The sequence below is a fragment of the Grus americana genome, chromosome 1, assembly GCF_028858705.1.
Source record: "Grus americana isolate bGruAme1 chromosome 1, bGruAme1.mat, whole genome shotgun sequence".
NCBI lineage: Eukaryota > Metazoa > Chordata > Aves > Gruiformes > Gruidae > Grus > Grus americana.
Window position 1 is genome coordinate 83,833,165 of NC_072852.1, and position 19,432 is coordinate 83,852,596.

At 41.8% G+C, this 19,432-nt stretch overlaps 2 protein-coding genes across 3 annotated transcripts in view; one reads left to right on the plus strand and one right to left on the minus strand.

Moving 5' to 3' along the window:
- Positions 1-19,185, plus strand: part of TIGAR (TP53 induced glycolysis regulatory phosphatase) — a 39,803-nt gene extending 20,618 nt beyond the window's left edge. The window contains exon 7 of one of the 2 annotated variants that reach the window (XM_054801421.1): positions 7,311-7,983. In XM_054801421.1, the coding sequence (XP_054657396.1) occupies positions 7,311-7,427 (117 nt within the window). In that variant the 3' untranslated portion in view covers positions 7,428-7,983. Of the gene's footprint in view, positions 1-7,310; positions 7,984-18,935 lie in introns of those variants that run through there. The other variant, XM_054801441.1, reaches the window with a different exon arrangement.
- FGF23 (fibroblast growth factor 23) lies at positions 5,795-10,132 on the minus strand. The gene is made up of 3 exons (XM_054801454.1): positions 9,676-10,132; positions 7,621-7,724; positions 5,795-7,098 (listed from the first exon to the last, which is right to left on the minus strand). The coding sequence occupies exons 1-3, from the start codon at positions 9,905-9,907 to the stop codon at positions 6,661-6,663; spliced, it is 774 nt and encodes a 257-aa protein (XP_054657429.1). The 5' UTR covers positions 9,908-10,132; the 3' UTR covers positions 5,795-6,660.
- Positions 19,186-19,432: the final 247 nt, after the last annotated feature.

Sequence of the window (19,432 nt, forward strand, 5' to 3'; positions counted from 1 at the left end):
ACTTGGTGCTTCCCTTTATGCTTGAAGCGCTACCAGCCTTTGTGCTTGTGCTGACAAGTCCACCAATGGCCGGGCCTGTGCCGCAGGAAAGCTCAGGGGCTGGCCGGTGTTTCGCAAAAGCCTTTTTGTTCTGGGCTTTGGGCACTTACTCGTGCCTGGTACTGTTATCAAACAGGACTACAGGATTATTGCTGAATAGCAGTTTTACAATTACGCAGTTCGCAATGAGATAACATCTAGCAATAGAAAGAATAGCTGGGGGCTCTCGAAATGGCCAGGTCGGTCCCCTCTGCCCCTTGTCCTTGCATCTTCAGCAGCTCTGGAAGGAGAGAGCATGGGCCAAAGGCAATGTAAGGATCTCCGGAGGGGGAAGGTTACATCAAGGCATCAAGCTACTGTATTTCCAAAACCCCACCCAGGTAAAAGAAGCAGGCCACTTTATTTTTTCCTTCAAAGAGAATTCTTTAATGCAAAACCAAAAGTGAGATTCTGCCTGCTTTATTCTGATATATCCATCTATGGGAAGCTAAGCCTGTACTGTAGATGTTAGTTTTGTAACCCAATGTCCACAACATGGATTTTTGTGCATTTCAATTTGGCTGTAAGTGGGTCCATATTAATCCCAAACACTGTGTGAAACAGCTCAAAATACCACATTTCACTCTTTTTTTTACCTCCTAAATTACTTTTCTCTCTAGTGCATCAATTTCATTCTTTCTCTGTATCCAATAGCTTAGAAAAATTTGGCACCACATCATGCATCAGCATCTATACCCTGTGATTTTCTTCTAGATACTAGTTATTTGTCCTAAAAGGAGTCAAAACACAAAAGAACTGTATGGACCTCAGCATGATGCTCATCTCCTGCACTGTTCTCAGCTGTGGCAATCTCAAATTGGAACAGATATTCCCATCCACCAGCTCCTTATACCACGGTCCCTGAGGAGTGCACCCTGCTCGAGCCCCTGCAGCCTGCCAGGCCCGGTGCGACATACTCCCCTCCTCTGCCATCCCTGCTATTTCTCCCCTCTCTGCTTTCCAGTCATCCTTGTATACTTTCTTCTTTCCTCCTTCTCTGCAAACTTTTTTGTGCTCCAAAGGCAAATACAACTTGAAATTCTCATGCTGCAGCAAGCTGCTGAGCTCTGTGTAATACCATGTAATCATATGGTCCCCCGCCATTTCTTAGCCTCTCCACTTTCTTTTTCTTCTCCTCTTCCTCCTTGCCTTTTAGCATCACATCAGCCCCGTGAAGAAGCAAGCAGGAACTTAGCTCCTGGCTGGCACCAGGGCATGTTCTCTGTACACATCTGTGTGACACAGGGGAGAGTCAGAAGAAACATTATTTAGATTTAAGCCGCACTGGGTTAAGTTTCCTTTCATCCTTACATAAGTAAATAGATAGTCCATTAAATTTACAGTGGTATAGGAGGAGATAAAGCTGTAGCTGAACTTGTGTGGGAGCTGCTGTTCTGTGTGGGCTTGTGAGTAAGTAATAATGAACAGTGAGAAAAATGAATTAGATGATAATCGTGCCATGTCGTCTTCCTCTGTCACATCAAGGCTGAATTCTGTTGGAATCTGGAAATAACTGGGAGGGGGAGCAAAAGTTTGGGAACCAGTAGATGTCATGAGCTGCATCCTAGACCAGCAGGAGGCTAAGCCTGAAGTGGGCCAGGTTGACCTTCTCTGTGTCTGGTTTTAGAAAGCAAGAATGGGTGGAGCTGCACAAGGAAGGAAGGAACCATAAGGAGATAGCTGGTGTGAAGGAGGTCTTGGAGAGATGAAACCTTTGGAGGTGGGTGCCTCTGTACCGACATGCCCTATGCTGGGCAGACCCATGCTGCTAAGAGGGCTGCCACTCCTGCACCCCAAAGACGGGGCAGAGGGGGCTCCTCCACTGCCATTGTCACCGCTCTGGCTCTTGGTCTCATTTTTTCTCTCTTTAAAATATATGAAGACAAATACACCCATGCAGAGACATTGCAGTAATGCCACTACAATTCTAGCACTTGTATCGAGACAAAACACAGATGGGTGATATCTACCTGGCACTTTGTTCTCAGCTGTGAGAAATGCATTCTTTGCAGTTGTTTTGCTCCCCTCACTTTGCAGGCACATGTTACCCAGAAAAAAGGACAATGCACCTGATTCTGCTGACTCTTTAATTTGCTTTTACCTGAAAAATGAAAATTGAAAATTTTTTACCAAAAAAAAAAGTGTTTTGGAGGTGTACATATACAGACTGGTTTACATGCAGTCCAGCTTTCTGATGGTCCTTTTTAGCAATGTGGGCTTGAAGAGTTTGATGATAAAGCATTCTATATTTAGTAACTAAATTTAAAAAAGCCCAGTTAAATCTTTTGAGATGTCCTTTGAGGCATTCACAACATTCACACTGTTGCTCAAGTACTATTCTTTAATGTCACCATTTACAAACACTTCTAGTACAGGAGTCACTTCACTTTTAACTTACATTTCCCAGAATCTGTTTGGCCTAGAGATGGGGATTAAGTGCGGTTTTTAGGAGGTGTCATCTTTTAGGAGACCAGGAACAGGAAATCTGGATTTCATTGATTGTCCTTTACCATTGTCATCCATGCTGTTGCCTTCAGTGCTGTGCTAAGGTACCTTGCAGATGCTCGGTGTTTTATGTGGGTTACTCCATGGAGAAAACAGTCTCAGAAATAATTTCTATTCACACCTCGTGATCCATAAAATGGCAGTCTTTGGGTTGTTCCTCTCACTCAGGATTTATTCCTTGCTTTAAGATCCAGTTGCAGTTCACAACAGAGCAAGCTGCCCGGACAAGGATAGGCAACAACTGAACATACCTTAGTGTTTGCCCTGCTTTTGAAAGAGAGAGCGGGGGCAGTGATGGTTTCAGGGGCTATGGTTGCTCTGCAGCATGCTTTCTTCTTTCCCTATGCACTGCTTACTGTGAATGAGTTTGAACAGCCCCAAGGCAGTACTGAGATTTCAAGTGTGTGGGAGACTAGATGATACCAGCTGATTTTTTACAATACTTCGGCATCTATTAAGTTTCTCATATGCTTCAATCCTGTTGCACATTCCTGCTGTGCTTCTTCCCCCTTTGAGGTCCATAGACCTAATCTTTAGCAATGGGAGGAGAAAGGGATCTTGGAGAGGAGAGTTCCCCACCTACCTGACCACCCTCCCACTGAAGCCCTTGTCCTCTTGCCCACAAAGTGCGACACTGCTGTGGTACCTCCTGGTAATAGGATGCTTCCCTTGGTATTGGCACCATAGCAGATGCAAATGGTGCTGCTGACTATGATAAGAGCTCCGTAGAGTATCTGTGGTGAGGGGAAGTGCTGCAAGGAGACAATCTGTCAGACCCAAGGGCACTTGCCATTCTGCAGCTCTCAGGGGACCATTGCAGGAAAGAACTGTGAGGATGATATCTGCGATTTAATCAGTCTGTGACCCTGCGCATGGCCCTAGGATTGGAGATAGAATATTTTGCATGAGCAGCAATAAGTGAGCAGTATTGGTAATTTACCAAATATCTTTTACCCTAATACCTTGGAGCCAGGGTCACAAATATTTCCTAGCGGGACTGAACTGCTAGACCAGTGGTTTTCCGTTGCTTTTAGGTTGCAGAAGAAGTTTCCCAGTAGAGGTCACAGTCTCTTCATGGTCAGTTTAGTCCTACTAAGGCTTTGTTGTTCTCATCATCTTTCGCAGAACTTTCACAGTTGTGGTGCATGAAACACCCAGAAAGCTGCAATCTATGAGGCTGAAAACCACAGGGGATAGTGGAACACACAGATTTTTCAGATACAGCCAGTACCATTTATTTACTCAAGTCCTTCGGGAATGGGGGCTTGAACAGACAGCGCAAAATCCACCATTTGGAGAGAAGGAAAAGTTTATTGGTACTTTTATAAAAGGGAACAGTCTCTATAATACATTGTTATAAATATTTATAAATATTCTGTGGGACTTAGACCCACTCAAATAAATAAATAAATATTGCAATATAAATAAGTAATGCTTTCTTACTAGCTGGTGATGGCCAGCATCTCCTTTGAAGAATTAATTCTTATGACATTTCCATACAGTTCTCTATAGTTACAAATATGGGTTTTTGATGCAAAATCCGTTGTGCATTCACTCTTAGTTTGGGGACTAAATCCCCTGGCTATTGGTGGAGTGAGCAACCCTTCTTACCTTGCTCTTGTGTATGAATATGGAGGTTGGTATAGACATTTAACCAAATTGTTGTAGGTCCGTTGACTCGGAGTCCTAGAGAGCTCTGTGGAGCTTACAACAATTTATGCAAAAAGAAAGCTTTGCTCATGTAATTGCAGTCCAGAGTTCTCAAGGAGCAAAAGCCAAGAAGAATGGTATAGGAGTCAAGTAAAATTATTAAACTAGAACACATATATAAAATCACACCTCTCCACTGTATAGACAGCAGGGTAAGAAGTCTTGCTGTATTTTGAAGACGCAAGAAAATACACAACTATCTGCCCACCCTGTGATCCTCCTAAATCCGTTAGAATCACTCTTTTTCTTTTGAAATTAATCAAAACCATGATGATTTTAGAGGACGAAAATCAATTAATTATGAAACAGAAGTCTTGGTCTAATCCTAATCATTTGGCTTGTCCTGTGCTCGTAAGAACTTATATGAATTAGGAATCACGCCATGTAGGAAAGCAACTCTAACAGCAGAATCAGGACCTATAACTTTTTTAACATAACAACTTGGATTTTGTAGATAAGTGATATCCCACATATATATATATATATAGGAAAAAAGAAGACTATTTTAAATGCTGCCAGTGGGACAGGCCCTGCGCTAAATCCAGAACAATTTTAATGAAAGCAAGGAACACAGGGGGCCTAATTTTGATTTTGTTACACTCCAGTGGCTTCAGTGAATTACTTTATGAGACAGAAAGAACAGGACCAGAATCTAGCCTAAAGTCTTTTGCATTAGTGCTATGAGCACACTTGGGAAAATGTACCATTTTCAGACTGTTGTCAGGCTGTTAAATATACTAAATAAACAAAACAGAAGAATCTGCATCTTGACATGCAGAAAATGCACACACACCAAAATAAAAAAAAACTCTTCTCAACTATCTACCACACTTTTTCTGCAGCTCATTGTTACCTTGCTATTGATTTCTGCGGAGTACATCAAGAATAACTTTTTGAAAATTACACAGATTTAAGATTACAGGAAGATTGAATCAAAATGAAAAGAAATAGGGGAGAAAAATAGCTGAGTATGTACACAATTCTCAGAATCCTTGTGGAAATGAATATAGCTCCATTAAACACATCAAGCTACACTGAATTGTACCAGCTAACAATTTGACACCTAAATTACAATGAAAAGCTCTGCTCTGCAGATATTGCGTCTTAGCTAAAGATTTGTAAACTTCAGGTGTATATATGGAGGTTAGATTCTGATAAGTAAACTTACCCATAACATATACCAATCTAAGGAAAAGATTTTGTCAACATTAGAGATCTCCTGATTAATATTAAAGTAATTTCAATCTTACAAGTATAAAGCATCTGATACCTGTTCAGAACTAAATAGAAACATGGATTCTAAACTTAGGTTCTCCTTTTCTAAACACAAACCTCATTTTCACTCATTTGATGAGAGTCTCCATGAGCTATTAATAGTTTGATACCTATAAGGCATAATTTTTTTGATTCCCCCCCCCCCCGCCCCGTATAGTTCAGCAGTGTGCAAAACAAACCATCCTGTTTAACACACCATTGATTATTAGTAATCCTGATACTTCTCTCTGAGTTGGAAATATGCAAAACTAATGAATGTCTCTACATTATAATTCCATATTGTGATGCTAGGATTTAGTGAATATAGAAATGTGATAGAGAAGGACTTTAAAGAATCATAGAATTAGAATCATAGAATCATCTGAGAATCATAAAATCATCTGAGAGAACAGTGAGACTCTCCTCTTTTTTTTTTTTTTTCCCCAAACCCCACCTTGGATTCAATAAGCCTCAGAAATTACTCTTTCTACGCAAGACCATTTGATCTTGTCCTGTTCTCCTGTCAGCTACTCCAGTTTTCCATGTGTGCTGCTCCTATGAGAGCAAAGCAGTCACTTTTTTACTCCTATGGGCGTGAAAAGAAACTGAAGCTCCAACTTAACAGCTAAAAACATATATAGTAAATTTTATATAATAATATAACACAGCATCGGTGAGTTTGCCTACTGTGCTTGCACAGGCAGGGATGGTGCTAGTAAGAGGATTCCCTGCCTCTGTTGGAATCTCAGATGCTCCAGGTCTCTTCCCGGTTACATCAGTAACATAACATTGGTTTCTCATTTCATTCAGGGGAATTCTTTTTTTCACTGATGCATACTTAAGGTGATTCAGACACTAAAAGGTTTTGTTTGCATTATTCTTTTAAAAAATGTATCTTCTTTCCGGCAAAACAGATCCCCAGCTAGAAAATGTCTAACTTGTTTTTTCAATAAACTGTCATCTATAAGGACAAAATTTGAAATTAAGGATTTTTTTCCCAAAGTCTTTCAGGTTTCTAATAGCCATTTTGACATTCAGGCTGAGTGTGCTAAACAGTTCCTTTTGCCTATTGTATTCACCCATGTCTTCAATTTGCAAGTGGCGGGGCCCCAGTTATCTTGTAATATAAAAGCGAGGACTCGCATACCTCCTGGCATCCATCATGGCGTGTGGGTCATCTGGGTTAACCACGTCATTCTGGTTGATTCTCACGGGTTCTCTGGGCACGTGGGAAAAGTCTGCTTGCTGCTGCAACTGAGATCCAAACACGGAGATCTTTCTCTGCGGGACCAGGATCTGGTGAGGATCCATTGGATCGATATCTGCACTTCTAGTATTTCTGTGGGGCTCAGGTGTGTTGAATCGAAACAAAGGGATTTCATTTCTCCTGGACAAAAACTGGGAGTATGGTGGTGGATTCATGCCAGGGAAGAAAGCTTGTTTAACTCTGCCTAAGCTAACCAGGAAGTTGTGTTTGGGAGATTGGTACACATCATATCCATTTTCCAGCGTCCTGTGGTTGAACACGCAGTCCTCTTGACTGAAGTAGTGCTTAGGGAAAAAAAATACAACACCTGTGAGCAGAGGGATTTGGTGAATGACAAGTGCTGATTAAAGACGGAAAGAAGGATGAGATCTTGCGGCAGGTGTTCTTCTGATCTGCCAGCCCTGTAACTCAGACAAGTCAGGCTTAAATGTAGATCTGAGATGCATGCCCATGTTTTCAGCAAAGGTATTATAACGATAAAATTGTTTTCTTTCAGAGGGCTGCATTGTTTGAGCTACTCTCAACCCATGGCTCTGTGCTACAGCAGGAATTCAGACTGGTCCATCACTGGATCTCATTCCGCCCTTGTTTACCCAAGCAGGAGCTCAGATGATTTTTGTCAGCTCTACAACTCAATACAATCAAAGAAGAGAGGAAAAATTTAACCTAAGCGGCAGGTCCTCAGCTGACTCACATCTACATCCTCCTGCTGTAGCTCTACAGATTTGTCCCAGCTGAGAAAACAGGCACCACGGAAGCAGACTGTGCCTGCCTTTCAGTCTCAAGTCTTAGTAAAGCTTACTCACAGAACCAAAAATGTCTCCTTTCGTGTCCATGCATAGGTAGCGTCCACTCTTCACACCTGTGATTATCACTGAGCCAGCACCCTCAGACTTGATCATTAGGGCACCTGTTTAGAAAAACAAAGATGTCAAATCCAGGACCCTGTTCAACGCTGCACCGTTGCCTTACAGATGCTCTGGCTGGAAGGGTCCTCTAGGGGTCTGAACCAACCTCCCATGTGAACTGGGACTATTGCCCACCCTAGATCAGGTTAGTTGTGGCTTTGTCTGAGCCTTGGAAAGCTCCTGGGGTGGACATGCCACCACCTCTCTGGGTGCCCTGTTCCAGTGCTGCACAAACCTCCCACAGACTTTTTTTTTCCCTAACATCCCCTCTGAAGTCCCAAACCACAGTCTGGGGCCATTGTCCTCAGTTCTGTCATCGGCCACTACCAAGGGAAGTTTGTCTAGATTATCTTTAATCTCCTTTTTGCTAAACAAGCCCAGCTCCCTCAACCTTTCCCAAGATTGTACTTAAGACCCTTGACCATCCTGAAAACCCTCTGGCAGACCAGCTCCAGTTCCTCCACATCCACCTTGAACTGAGGGTGCTACAATGCTCCAAGAGCAGTTTCACCGATGCCAAGTGAAGTGGGAATAATAACATTCCTTGATCTGCTGACCACAGTAGGTGGTTTGTCTTCCCCTCAAAGTGGGTGACTTCTGTTTGAGCAGGTGCCTGCTGTAACCCCGGGTGCCCGTGGGGCTGCAGGGCGTTATTGCAGCCCTGGTGCAGAACTTTGCACTTCTCATTTGTCTGGCATCTCAGTGGTACTGTGGTGACCTGGCAGAGATTCAGTCACCCTTCTTTTCATGACCCCTTTCGTTGTCTGATTTCCACCCTTGCTGCTCAACCCTTTCAAATGTTGGTGTATTTGGTTCATGGCAGATATGAGAAAAAAAAACATGATGTTTTGCTGTCTGTTGTTCTCTAAAACATCACACTGGTTCTTGACCAACATACCTAAAATGAGTTTTATAAAAACCTTTAAATATGCAGGAAGAATAACAAGAAGTCAGTGCAAGCATTCCTGCAAGTGTTTCATTAGCAATTAAAAAAAAAATAGCAGAAGATGATTAAATTATAACTTTAAAGAACATTCTTTGCTCCTGATATACTTACGTAAAAACATCATTACATATGCTTACATTTTTAATCGAGTGTATGATGAAGACTCTATGCAGAAATAATAATAAACATTACTTTATGATGCCTAGCTACTTGTGATTTGAGTGCTGCTTAAAAGAAAAGTACTTTTGAAATGCTATGAAAGAACCCTAAGTCTTAAAAAAAAAACCCTCAATTTTTCTACTAACTAGGGTGTTTGGGCCAGATATTCAGCAAAGAAAGAATACTTTAGTTTTCCACAAAAATAAACTATGATGAGACAATTTGAGAACCTTTTAGTTACTGTAGGGAATAGCTACTTCTCATGAACCCCAAAGGCTTAGCACTTCTTTTATGACAGTCTGGCCTGTCATAATTTTCCCCTTTTTAATTGACCTTTCTATACCCATGTTCTATGCACATTAGAGTTAGTTTTAGTAGTTATCATCTCTCTAATATACCCTAAAACAGAGGTTTTTCCATCACTGCTGTGGTGAGTTCCCTCAGGGCAGTTCCTTTGGTAATACTGTCACTGCAATGGGAAGTAGCTGTTTGAGGGAGGTCATCACCAACCTCTGATAGGAACTTTCATAAGAAGCTGTGGGTAAAAACATGAAGCGAAGGATAATTCAGGCAGTTTTTGCTTGCAGAGTATTACAGCAACCATAGGACTTTATTTCTCTTTAGGCGAGAAGTGAAATTCCCCATCCACTAGATTTCTTTGGAGCGATTTTGTTTATTTGTTAAGCAAAAGAAGGATTATAATTATGTATATTTTCCATCCCATAGGTATATTCCCGTCTGCCTGCCTAAAGAGAGGAGGGGATTTTCTATAGGTAGTGAGAAAGCAAAAGTCTTGTTCTCCCTCCCCTGCTCCCATGAAGCCCGAGGTTCCACAGTAAGCTACTTACTGTAAATGGTTTGGTGAGGAACACCATCAACGTAGCCATCAGCATTGATTTGGAGATGGAAGCTGTTCCTCTCCGTATCTGTGTAGAGGTGCATCAGGCGATCCCCATTCCCCCAGCTGGGACTCAGCAGCGGAGAGGAGTTGGGAAAGGCGAGGGTCGCCTTCAGGCTACCGAGCAGCAGCAGCAGCAGCAGCAGGTACGCCAGGCAGCTGTAGGGGCTGCTGGGTGGCATGGCTCGCCGTGCCCAGCCGGTGGTCGGTATCGGCAGCGCGACGCGGCTCTGCGCTTCTCGCTTTCCCTCGGTCGCCTGTGTCTGGAGTGTGAACCCTCAGATAGGTTCCCTTCTTTTCTGCAGAGGTTTATAAAGGGCAGCGAAGTGACATCACACAGGAAAAACTTCTCCACATCCTTGATTTTTGTCAAAGCAACATTTTAAGTGTCCTGAAACCTCAAGGGAAGGATCTCTGGCTAAGGTGCGGGGGGGAAAAAATGTAAGGTTTCTAAAGACAGCTCACGAAAGCTAATCATATGTTCAAATGTTATCTACAACCCTGTGACATCTGAAAGCTTCCCACGCCCCTACTGTTAGATCCAGGAAGAGCAGTCCACTGCACTTTACTTTTACTGAAGGGAATGACCTTTCAGACCTGAATTATCTTTTTTTTCTCAGATATGTTTATTCAGATCACCACCTCCCCTCTCAGTTTCCAAAATACATTCTGATTAAGTGGAAACATCAAATACTGCTAAAGTATTTTGCAAATGTATCAAAGGCTGATATTTAGGTTGTCCTGGGCCCTATTCTCCCTTTATTATGGTGTAAGTTTAGCAGTGAGCCTGGTGGGCTGATATTTGTGTCGCTCCATTTAAGCAAAGGAAACTTGATACGAGCACAACCCACTTCATACAAGCTGTCCCCGTTTCATTTTGAGTCGCCTAAATAATTTAAAGCTGGCTAAACAGCGGAAAATTACCTGTAAAACGCTTAGAAACCGCACGCTTGTTCCCTGCTTTGCACATCTGGCTGGCAGGCTTTTACAGTCGTGTGGGTTAGCATGGCCAGTAATCTCAGATCTGAATCAAACCTGAAATCACTCATATTGGCACACTTTTTGTTACTTCAGGTACAGCAAGCAAGCTTGGAAGAACTACAAAGGAACATGACCAAGCTGAAAAGTAATAAATGGACAGTGATGTTAAAAAAATGTTCCAAGACACAATACCTGCTTTTCAGTTGTCCTGCCAATGTTCTGCGGCTTTACAAACAATTTTTCTGGTTCCATGTATTGTATGAAAATGCTGTCCTAACGGGACACTGTGTATATGGGTAAAACAATTATGATAGGAATAACAGGTTATAAAACCAGACTATGCTAAGGTTTCTTTCAAAAATTAATACAAAACTGAAAAGAGTACCAAAAATAATATTTTTTTTTTTTAAAGAAACCTGAGGATTCTAATTGTAGCAGTCTTAGGTTCAGTTACAGACTCTAGTTGGACATGGTATGCAGAATTCTTAGTTTCATTAACAAGCCGTGGAGCAGTGCCATCAGCACCAAACATATTATAGCTTGATACAACTGTAACCAACTGCAAAAGTTGATCTGATTTTTTTTTTTTTGCTGTTTAAAATTAGCAAAACTCTGCCAAATTCTTCTGTCACACCTGTGTAAATTTAGAGACTTGCGTCAGTGTATATACACCTGTGTAAATGACAGTATTTTTTAGCCAAAGTGTATAAGGGTCATATCTTAAACTGAGTAGACTGACAAAGCTGTCTTCACTGAGAGACAATGTAGGCTACAGATGTTTTACTGCTTATAACATCTGAAATGCTTTACTTTCATTTAAAAGATAGCTTGGAAGGAAAGGAGGGTTATTATTTTTCTTCTCTTTTTTTAAAGTAATGTATTTATTTATTCTTGAAATTATCCACCAATATTTTTCACTCTGGTATTAAACCAAATGTTTGGGGTTTCTTTGTAGTTGTTTGTTTGTTTCCTTGTTTTGTTTTTCTTTTGCTCCCTTTCATTAGACTACCATGGATATATATACCTCAGAAACAGCTGCAAAAGTTTCTGTGAGAGGCACTTACACGATAGTGCGTCCTCTTGGAATTTTTTCTGATTCTTTTGTGAATGAAGTTTTTCTGGTTTGATATTTCATATTCATCATGAAATTCTTCTCTGCTTGCCATTATGTACTGATCTGATCTCTCGCCGGTGTCTTAACTGTAGAGAAATGGTTCTCAGATGTTTGAAAAAATTATTCAAACCCCATTTTAGCACATGCCAGTTGTGAGCAGCTGTTTCATTTTTTTATATGTCAAAGAAGCAAAGACTACTTTCACATGCTTAAATTGTTTGGCATTTTCAAAAGTTTCCCATAGGGTCAGCAAAACTCCAGACTTTGCTGAGTTCTGTTTAAGCTGCTGGGCTAAAGTGAATTTAATTAAGTCTCTGCTTGTGAGGATGATAATGCAGATTTTGTCTTTTCATAGACTTTTTTTGTCTGTTTGTTTTAAACCTATAAATTCCCACTGCACGTGTTTCTTTTAACAGTCCACTTTTTTTTTTGTTTGTTTTTTTATTTTTATTTCAGGCTGATCCATTTATTCCTTCTGTTGCTATGCGGCTTACCTTCTCCTACCCATTCAGCTGTTGATGAAGTAACCAGGTGTATGAAAGCTTGCTTACTTTTTCAGCTGTGTCTGTTAGTCTGGTAGAACTGATGACAATCTCTCTTCCCTTGTATTGTCACGCTGCTGCATCAGTAGTAACAATATTTCTGCAACTTTTACCACATATGTCGATACTGCTTTTTTAGATCTCTGTATTGTTCTGACATGTTTGACCAACCGAGACAGCTTTTCTCAGTTCTCAGTGAAGAATTAGCTGCAGAGTCTTACAGGTTTTGCTTGGTTTAGAGGGAAGAAAAAAATGGAACTGAGTTTGAAGACCAAAAACATTTCAGCAAACTCAGAACTGCTCTTCTTCTTTAACTGCTACCTTAGTCCGAATGAATAATTCAGCTATTGGTAAGTTTTGTTCAAACATGGAAATAGGTTCATTTCTCCTCTGGAGGAGCCTACGCTTTTAATCAGACAGGAGGGAAGGCGGATGCCGTGAGCACATGTGGAGCTGGAGGGATGCTGCTGGGAAAGGACAGGGCTGACCTATGCCTTAGGACCGCGTGCGGACGTTTCCACGGTCAGGACGGCCACATTGCCCCGTTTGCCCCTTCCCGCTGCGGGGATGCTGCACAGCCAGCGTCAGGTGGCGCAAGGCTTCCCTGGGAAGCGTCCTGCAACGGCAGCTGGGAGACCACCCCACGGTACCACCTGTGGAACCACGGAGGTAAACTGAAGAAATTCTCACTTCAGAGCACGGTTGAAAGGAAACGATGGATAAGACAGGCCCCAGCTTGCAGGCTGAAATTTATTTGAGAAAACCATAGATGCTCTGCCCCTTGCTGGGTTTCATTCCTCTCCCTCTCTCTGCCACGCCTTCATCCCAGGTCTGCTCCTGCTGCCTCCTTGCTTCAGAGGCAGCATCGGTCTGGCTAAGCCGGTTAGTCTGGGTGGTCAACTGGGCCAGGTGCCTCGACTGCGATGCCTGCGACGCCTGCGTACGGGGTGTGTTAGGCGCGCTAGCCCAGGACACGCAGCAAACTGGTCACAAACCACTGAATATCTGTAAATGAACGTAATAACTTTCTGTGAGGAATGAAGCAAATGTTCAGTAGAAAGTTTTGTAATGTATTTAAATATGATAATTTAACTGTAAATTATACCCAAAACTGTACACAGATGGAACTGAGTTAGGGTCATGGGAGCAGCCTGGGATCTGGCTTTCCCCCATTTTGACTGCTTTGAGTTTCAGCTTTAGGTCATTTTCTGATCAAGAGTTACCATTTCAAACCTCTAAACCCCTGATCTCAGCAACTGTATCTCATCCCTTGTCCAGCTGCTAGCAAAGTAATTCCTTTCTTCTAATTGCTTATCACTTCAGTCAATGGCAGAGAACTTACGAGGGAAAGGCAAGTGTTTTACAACAAATTTAAGTTACTACAAGTGACTTGACCTCAGTTACCTTTTGTAGACTCCTTGAAAGTGCTTTATGCACCATTGAATATTTGCAGGTCATCAAAAAATTTGCAGGTCATTAAAAAAAATGAGTTTCCTACTCAATATAATGTGGTTGCCTTCCAGGATTCTCCTACCTGTAAAAATGCACGTTCCCTCAGAGTTCTGGACTACCTTTCATCATGTAGGAGCACCTGTAGCAGTGTTGCTTAATAAAGCATATTGACTTATATTTAAACAGGTGTGTGGCTTGTCGTTTTGCAGAACTCGGTGCTATCTGGTTTTCTGGGATGGCCCCAGGAAGCCTCTTGCTCTCTGCTGTTTCAAAGATCACAAGGGAGCTTGGGCTGACAGATTTGAAAATACCACTGCTTTTAACAATTTTCTTTGCATTGCGTCTCTTCAAAGAGGTCAGAGAAATCAGGGGCCCTTCCATCTCCCTCCTCTTCCTTAAAATCACTGTAATAACTGGCTCTGGGACAATCACATCTTCAGCGTTGGAAATACAAGGGTGGAGTGCCTCTCCAGAAGTTATTCTAGGAATAATGACGCACTAAGTCAACGGTATGTAGAGTGGATGCTCTGTGTGTGTGTGTGCATGAGCCTTTGCCACAGACTTTACCCGGTGTTGTTAAACACATCCTGAGTGACCTTATTTGGATGTCCCATTCTTGTCACACTGCCCACGACTAAAGAAAACATCCTGGCTAGGTTCACCTACGTGAAACAAATGAGGTAAGCACAGCCCACTGGGTCTGGGACCACAGCATGTACTAGCAGTTTCTGTGATGTGCTTGCCAAATATATTGTTTTGGGTCTTCTATTTTTCCGCCCCTCACCCTTTCTCTACATAGTAGACATTTTGGAAATCCATGTCCAGTTTCGGAAGTGCTAAGTCACCTGCACAGGCAGCTCAGATGGTGATATTGCTTGAGTAGCTTCCTTGGTGCCTTTCTCTACAGGATGCAGGATGCATGGTCTTCCTGAGAAGTGAACGTCTTTTCTTCTTAGCACGTTTCTTTCCAGTCAGAAGACTGGCATAAACTTTCAGCTCTGATTCACAAGTCCAAAACGGGGCGGGGGGGGGGGCGACACGACATGGCGGGGGGGGGACACGACACGGTGAGGGGAGGGGACATGACACACGGATGACAACTGTTTACCAGTGGCTTTAGAGATTATGGGCTTTCAAATTTTAATACAACAAAGGCAGACAGAAAGAGAGAACCCCAACATTTCATGGTATTCTGAGGAGGAGGTAGATAAGAAATCAAACTTCCCTGCCTGTATATGTCCCAGCTGGGCATTTGTGATGGTCTTTGTGTTGTTTTGCTCTAACTGAAATGAAGGGCCTCATTCCTCCTCCAGCTGAGATCCTTGGCAGAGCTCCCAGTCAAAGCAGAACCAGTCCCTAAAAGGTTGTGTTTTCTGAACAGAGTGTTTCTGTCATTTTAAAGGGTCTGAATTTTCTTAGGTATTGTGGAACAGAGAATGGTTACAATCTGTGATGAGAGCTGCTGATACCCTCCGTTTCCAAAGACATGCTTCTAGTTTATCAAAATGGAGTCTACCAAGTGGTGGCACCCGTTCTTCTGGGGATGGGAAGCCCCTTTCACATGTGGGGACCTGCTTCTCCTGCAGCTCAGGTCAGCACCTGGACACCACCAACCCCATAGATCATCTAATGTGCTTGGTGGTATGCAGATTAGAGGACATCTTTGCCCTAGGGTGAGATGAATGAGAAAAGTCAGTGGGGATCTGAGGGTAGGTCCCAGCAATAGAGTAACTGGGGGGCAAGTGATCAAGGTGGGAGGTATAGGTGTGAGGGGGTACACCAAGAAATTGAAGGAAGAGGGTGGGAAGACAGGCGTCTTTTCGTGTTTGGTTGTGGTAGCTGCTGCTCTTTGTATATGGGTAAACTCTGAGGTAATCTGCTTGAGCAATGCATGTGGTTGAACCAAATGCCCTCAGTGTCTTGTGGCATCAAGTTCTCCTGATAATCTGTGGCTTAAAATACGTATATATATTTAAAAACACTTGGTGTGCAACCTGTAATTTCATCTAAGGTACCATAGCAGTGAAAGAGTTTCAAGTTAACTCCTCTCCTACATACATACTTGTATCAACTCTCAGGTGTTTTTTCTCCTCAAAACTAGACAGCCCATCTCAATCTGAGCTCTCACATGGAGATCTCTGCATGCCTTCTCTGAGCATCCTTTGATTGTTGCTCTTTGATTGTAGGTGAAGAATCAATAAGATGTTATAACTTAAAGATAATATCTTCCCTTTCATCTTCAGGGGAAGTGAGCAAAAAGATAAAAAGCAGCCTCTGAAAGACTCCTCTTTGTTACACTCTGGTTTAAAGGCTGGCACTCAGCTGTTGGTGAAGCATGTTGCCCACAGCGGCTCTGTTGTCTTTCACTTCTGTCCAGTTCTTCTTAGTACTGGAAACAAAGTCAGTATAAATAGAAATGTGCCCTTGGGGAAGTCTTCTTTTCCTGTGTTGTTTTTCAAACTTGAAACAGAAGCATTTGGGTACTGAGGGTTGAAGGGAACTTAAATTTCTTGATGCTCTTACCATGTTTGATGTTTGATTATAGCCACTTACTGCATCCAAATCTTTGTAGCCAAATGCTGCTGAAATCGTGTTGTTATTGAACTGGTCAAGGAATTTTTTTTTTTCTCCTGCACATCAACACGCATGACGTAGAGAACTCAGCTTTATAGGTAGTTCTTTAGATGTGTGAACTCCTTGTCTCTTGTAAAAACCTGTAGGGGTTGGTGGCACTTAGTTTGGAGTCTGATGTTGTAAAATGTAGTTTGCTAGCATGGCAAGCTGCTTGCAGTCTTTGAAGGACATTTGGTTTCTCAGCTGCAATGTGAGTTTACTCTTGAGAAATGCATGCCCTTACACAGGGGGTAGGAGGGATGGAGATGACAGCTTTACAGGCATAAGCAAAAGTTTTAAAAGGCACTTTTTTTTTAAATGATAGTTTTCTTATTTTATGTTTCCAAATCTGTTTTGGGGAGGAAAAATTCAGTACGCTATCCACAACCCTTAAATTTTCAACTGTACAGCAATGATATTTGATCTAGACAATTGCAGATAATGTCTAGGCAGTCTTATCTCACCAGTTTACCTCCACAGTTTTGCACCTGAGCTTTAGAGATTATGCAAGTCCTGAGATTTTTTTTTTCTGAAGAAGAGATTACATTTTAAAAATGGACCTTTTTAGCATCAGTTTGGTTTCAGATGTAAAGAAACAAAGAACAAGCTTGCAAGATTTAAAAGGTACTCTCATATTACAAAAGATTCTGATAAACAGATTTGAAATGCAACTATAAAGCATTTCTGAGTAGTGTTTGCAGACCAAACAGAATGACATTAGGTTAATGAATGTCACTGAAAAAAAGGAGACCTTAAAACTAATATATCAGGAGCAGAACACGCAACATACTTTTCACCTTGGTCAAAAAAAAAAAAAAAAGAAGAAGAAAATGAACGAATTGGTTCCCGACTATTTCCATGGACAGTGCTTTGTTTCAAATCAGTCTGCTCTAGCAGCCCTCTGTAATGTATAATTTCTGTACAAAAGCTGTACATTAAAATCCATTAAGACAGAGTGTAAGTATCAGCAATTTAGGGTAAAATATGCTATGGTCACAAGTTGAAACAAAGGAAATTTTGGTTGTAGAGAAGTTAGAAGTTATTCCCCTGACATGTAGCACTTGAGCAGATGCCCAGAGAGACTGTAGCCCACAGCCTTGGAGATACTCAGAACCTGAGTGGGCAAAGGTCCTGAGTGAGCTGGTCTAGCTTGGGAGTTGGTGCTGCTGTTATCTCAGCTTGGACTAGAAACCTCCAGGGGCCCCTTCCCAACTAAATCTTTCTCTGATTCTATGACATTGGGCATGGTAATGTATGCCACTGCATTTATTTATCCAATAAACTGATAGGGTAATTTCCCCTTGTTAGATAGAAGACAAGAATAGATAATAAATTTTGTTCTAACCTAATTTTAAACTCATTCCAGTCTCTTGGGTTCACATGTTTCGCTTAATTCTGTCTCCTGGAAGAAGAGATAGAAAGGCTTAGCTTAAAGAAATGAAGAATGGAAAAGAGGGAGGGGGGATGCAATGAAACTGTCAAAAGACAAAATATGTAGACAACCTCATCGTCTGTCAAGGGCCCTCTTGCTGTGGGACGGTAATGACATAGCACGTGACTGATATGGTTAGAATTGCTTCAGAACAACTCCATGTGTTGCTCTTTAGTTGAGACTTGTTTTTTAGTGGGATCTCTTTGAAACTAAAACTTTATTCAAGAAACATTTGCTCTATAAGTTTTAAGAGTAATTTTTTAATCTGAAAACCTAAGCAGTAAATGAAGAAGCCCATGATTGAACCAAGCATTGATCTTGTATCCAGTACTTCTAATGCAAGGAAACCAGAAAGTTTTCCCAAGCTACTGCAAGACTAATAAATGATTCTGAACTCCTTTAAAGCTACATGGAGATCAAAGTTGGTAAAAGGCAGGGCAAGATGAGTAACAATGACTTCATTTTTTCACCTAAATCTGTGTTAGCTCAGCTTTGCTCAGAAGCTGGGGTCTGTTTGTTGAGGTATTTCTGTGATGGGGGCACCTGGATCACATGGACAAGGGCTGATTAGATTTGATGGAAATCTGGCAAAGATACATCTTGCACTCTGCCCCTGATTCAGGTTTTCCATCACAGAACAGCTTTTCAGGTAGATTTGCAGCTACAGTATTTCTTTGTGTATTGCAGACACAATAGTTCTTCACGTTGCCTTCTTAGCCTGTCATGCTGGTGGCAAGGAGGAACTTGAGTGACATATAGTGCCCAGGATGCACAGGTTCATCAGCTGCTGGGACACTGATCCTCCACCTGGGCCCTACTGATCTTTGGCCATTTTCACAGCTAGCACAAGCTGGTGTCATGCCAGGGCTGATTGGGAAACACATTCTGTTTCAAAGACGACAAGCAGGCTGGTTTTATCATCTTTATTGAAGTTTTGGGCTCTCATCAAACTGCTCAGTTTTCCAAAGACAAAGACTTGCTGGCTGACATCTTTTTTTAAACTTAGAAATGCAACCTAACCCTTCTTTTTTTTTTTTTTTTTTTTTTAAATAATCTTTATATTATCCTTTCCACAGCCCTAATGGACCTTCTTACCTGCCAGAAGGAGGCTAGCCCACCTGCCTGGCCTGAGCATGACTATGTCTCTTTGACACTGATGTCACTTCAAGACCTATGGTACATTCATCTCTTAATCTCCATTGCTAGGGAAAGAATGGAAATGAATTCAACTTAACACCTTCGTGACAGCTGATGATCAGCTCAACATAAACTGAAATTGTACAGAATGCAAATATACAGAAGAAATTTCATACAGAAAAGATTTCAGAGTCACCTAAGTGGCTTGTAGACCTACATGTTGATTGTTATAGAGGTATAGAAAATAAATCCTATTTGATATTATCCTTGTCTTCTTCTACAACACAGTGTCTACAGATTTGCTCAAGGTTTACAGATTGTGGCACCCATATATGCCCCATATATGTCCCCTTCTCTTTCCCACATTTTCAATTGCTCTAGTCATCGCCTTTGAAAAATGTTGTTTTCTGGTGAGCTGGCATGGAAGGGATGCAGC

Coding starts and splice junctions, on each gene's coding strand:
- FGF23 (XM_054801454.1), bottom strand. CDS start 9,907: ATGCCACCCAGCAGCCCCTACAGCTGCCTGGCGTACCTGCTGCTGCTG. Junction 7,725..9,675: donor TCCTCACCAAACCATTTACA/GTAAGTAGCTTA, acceptor TTTTCTAAACAG/GTGCCCTAATGATCAAGTCT. Junction 7,099..7,620: donor AAGGAGACATTTTTGGTTCT/GTGAGTAAGCTT, acceptor TTTTTCCCTAAG/CACTACTTCAGTCAAGAGGA.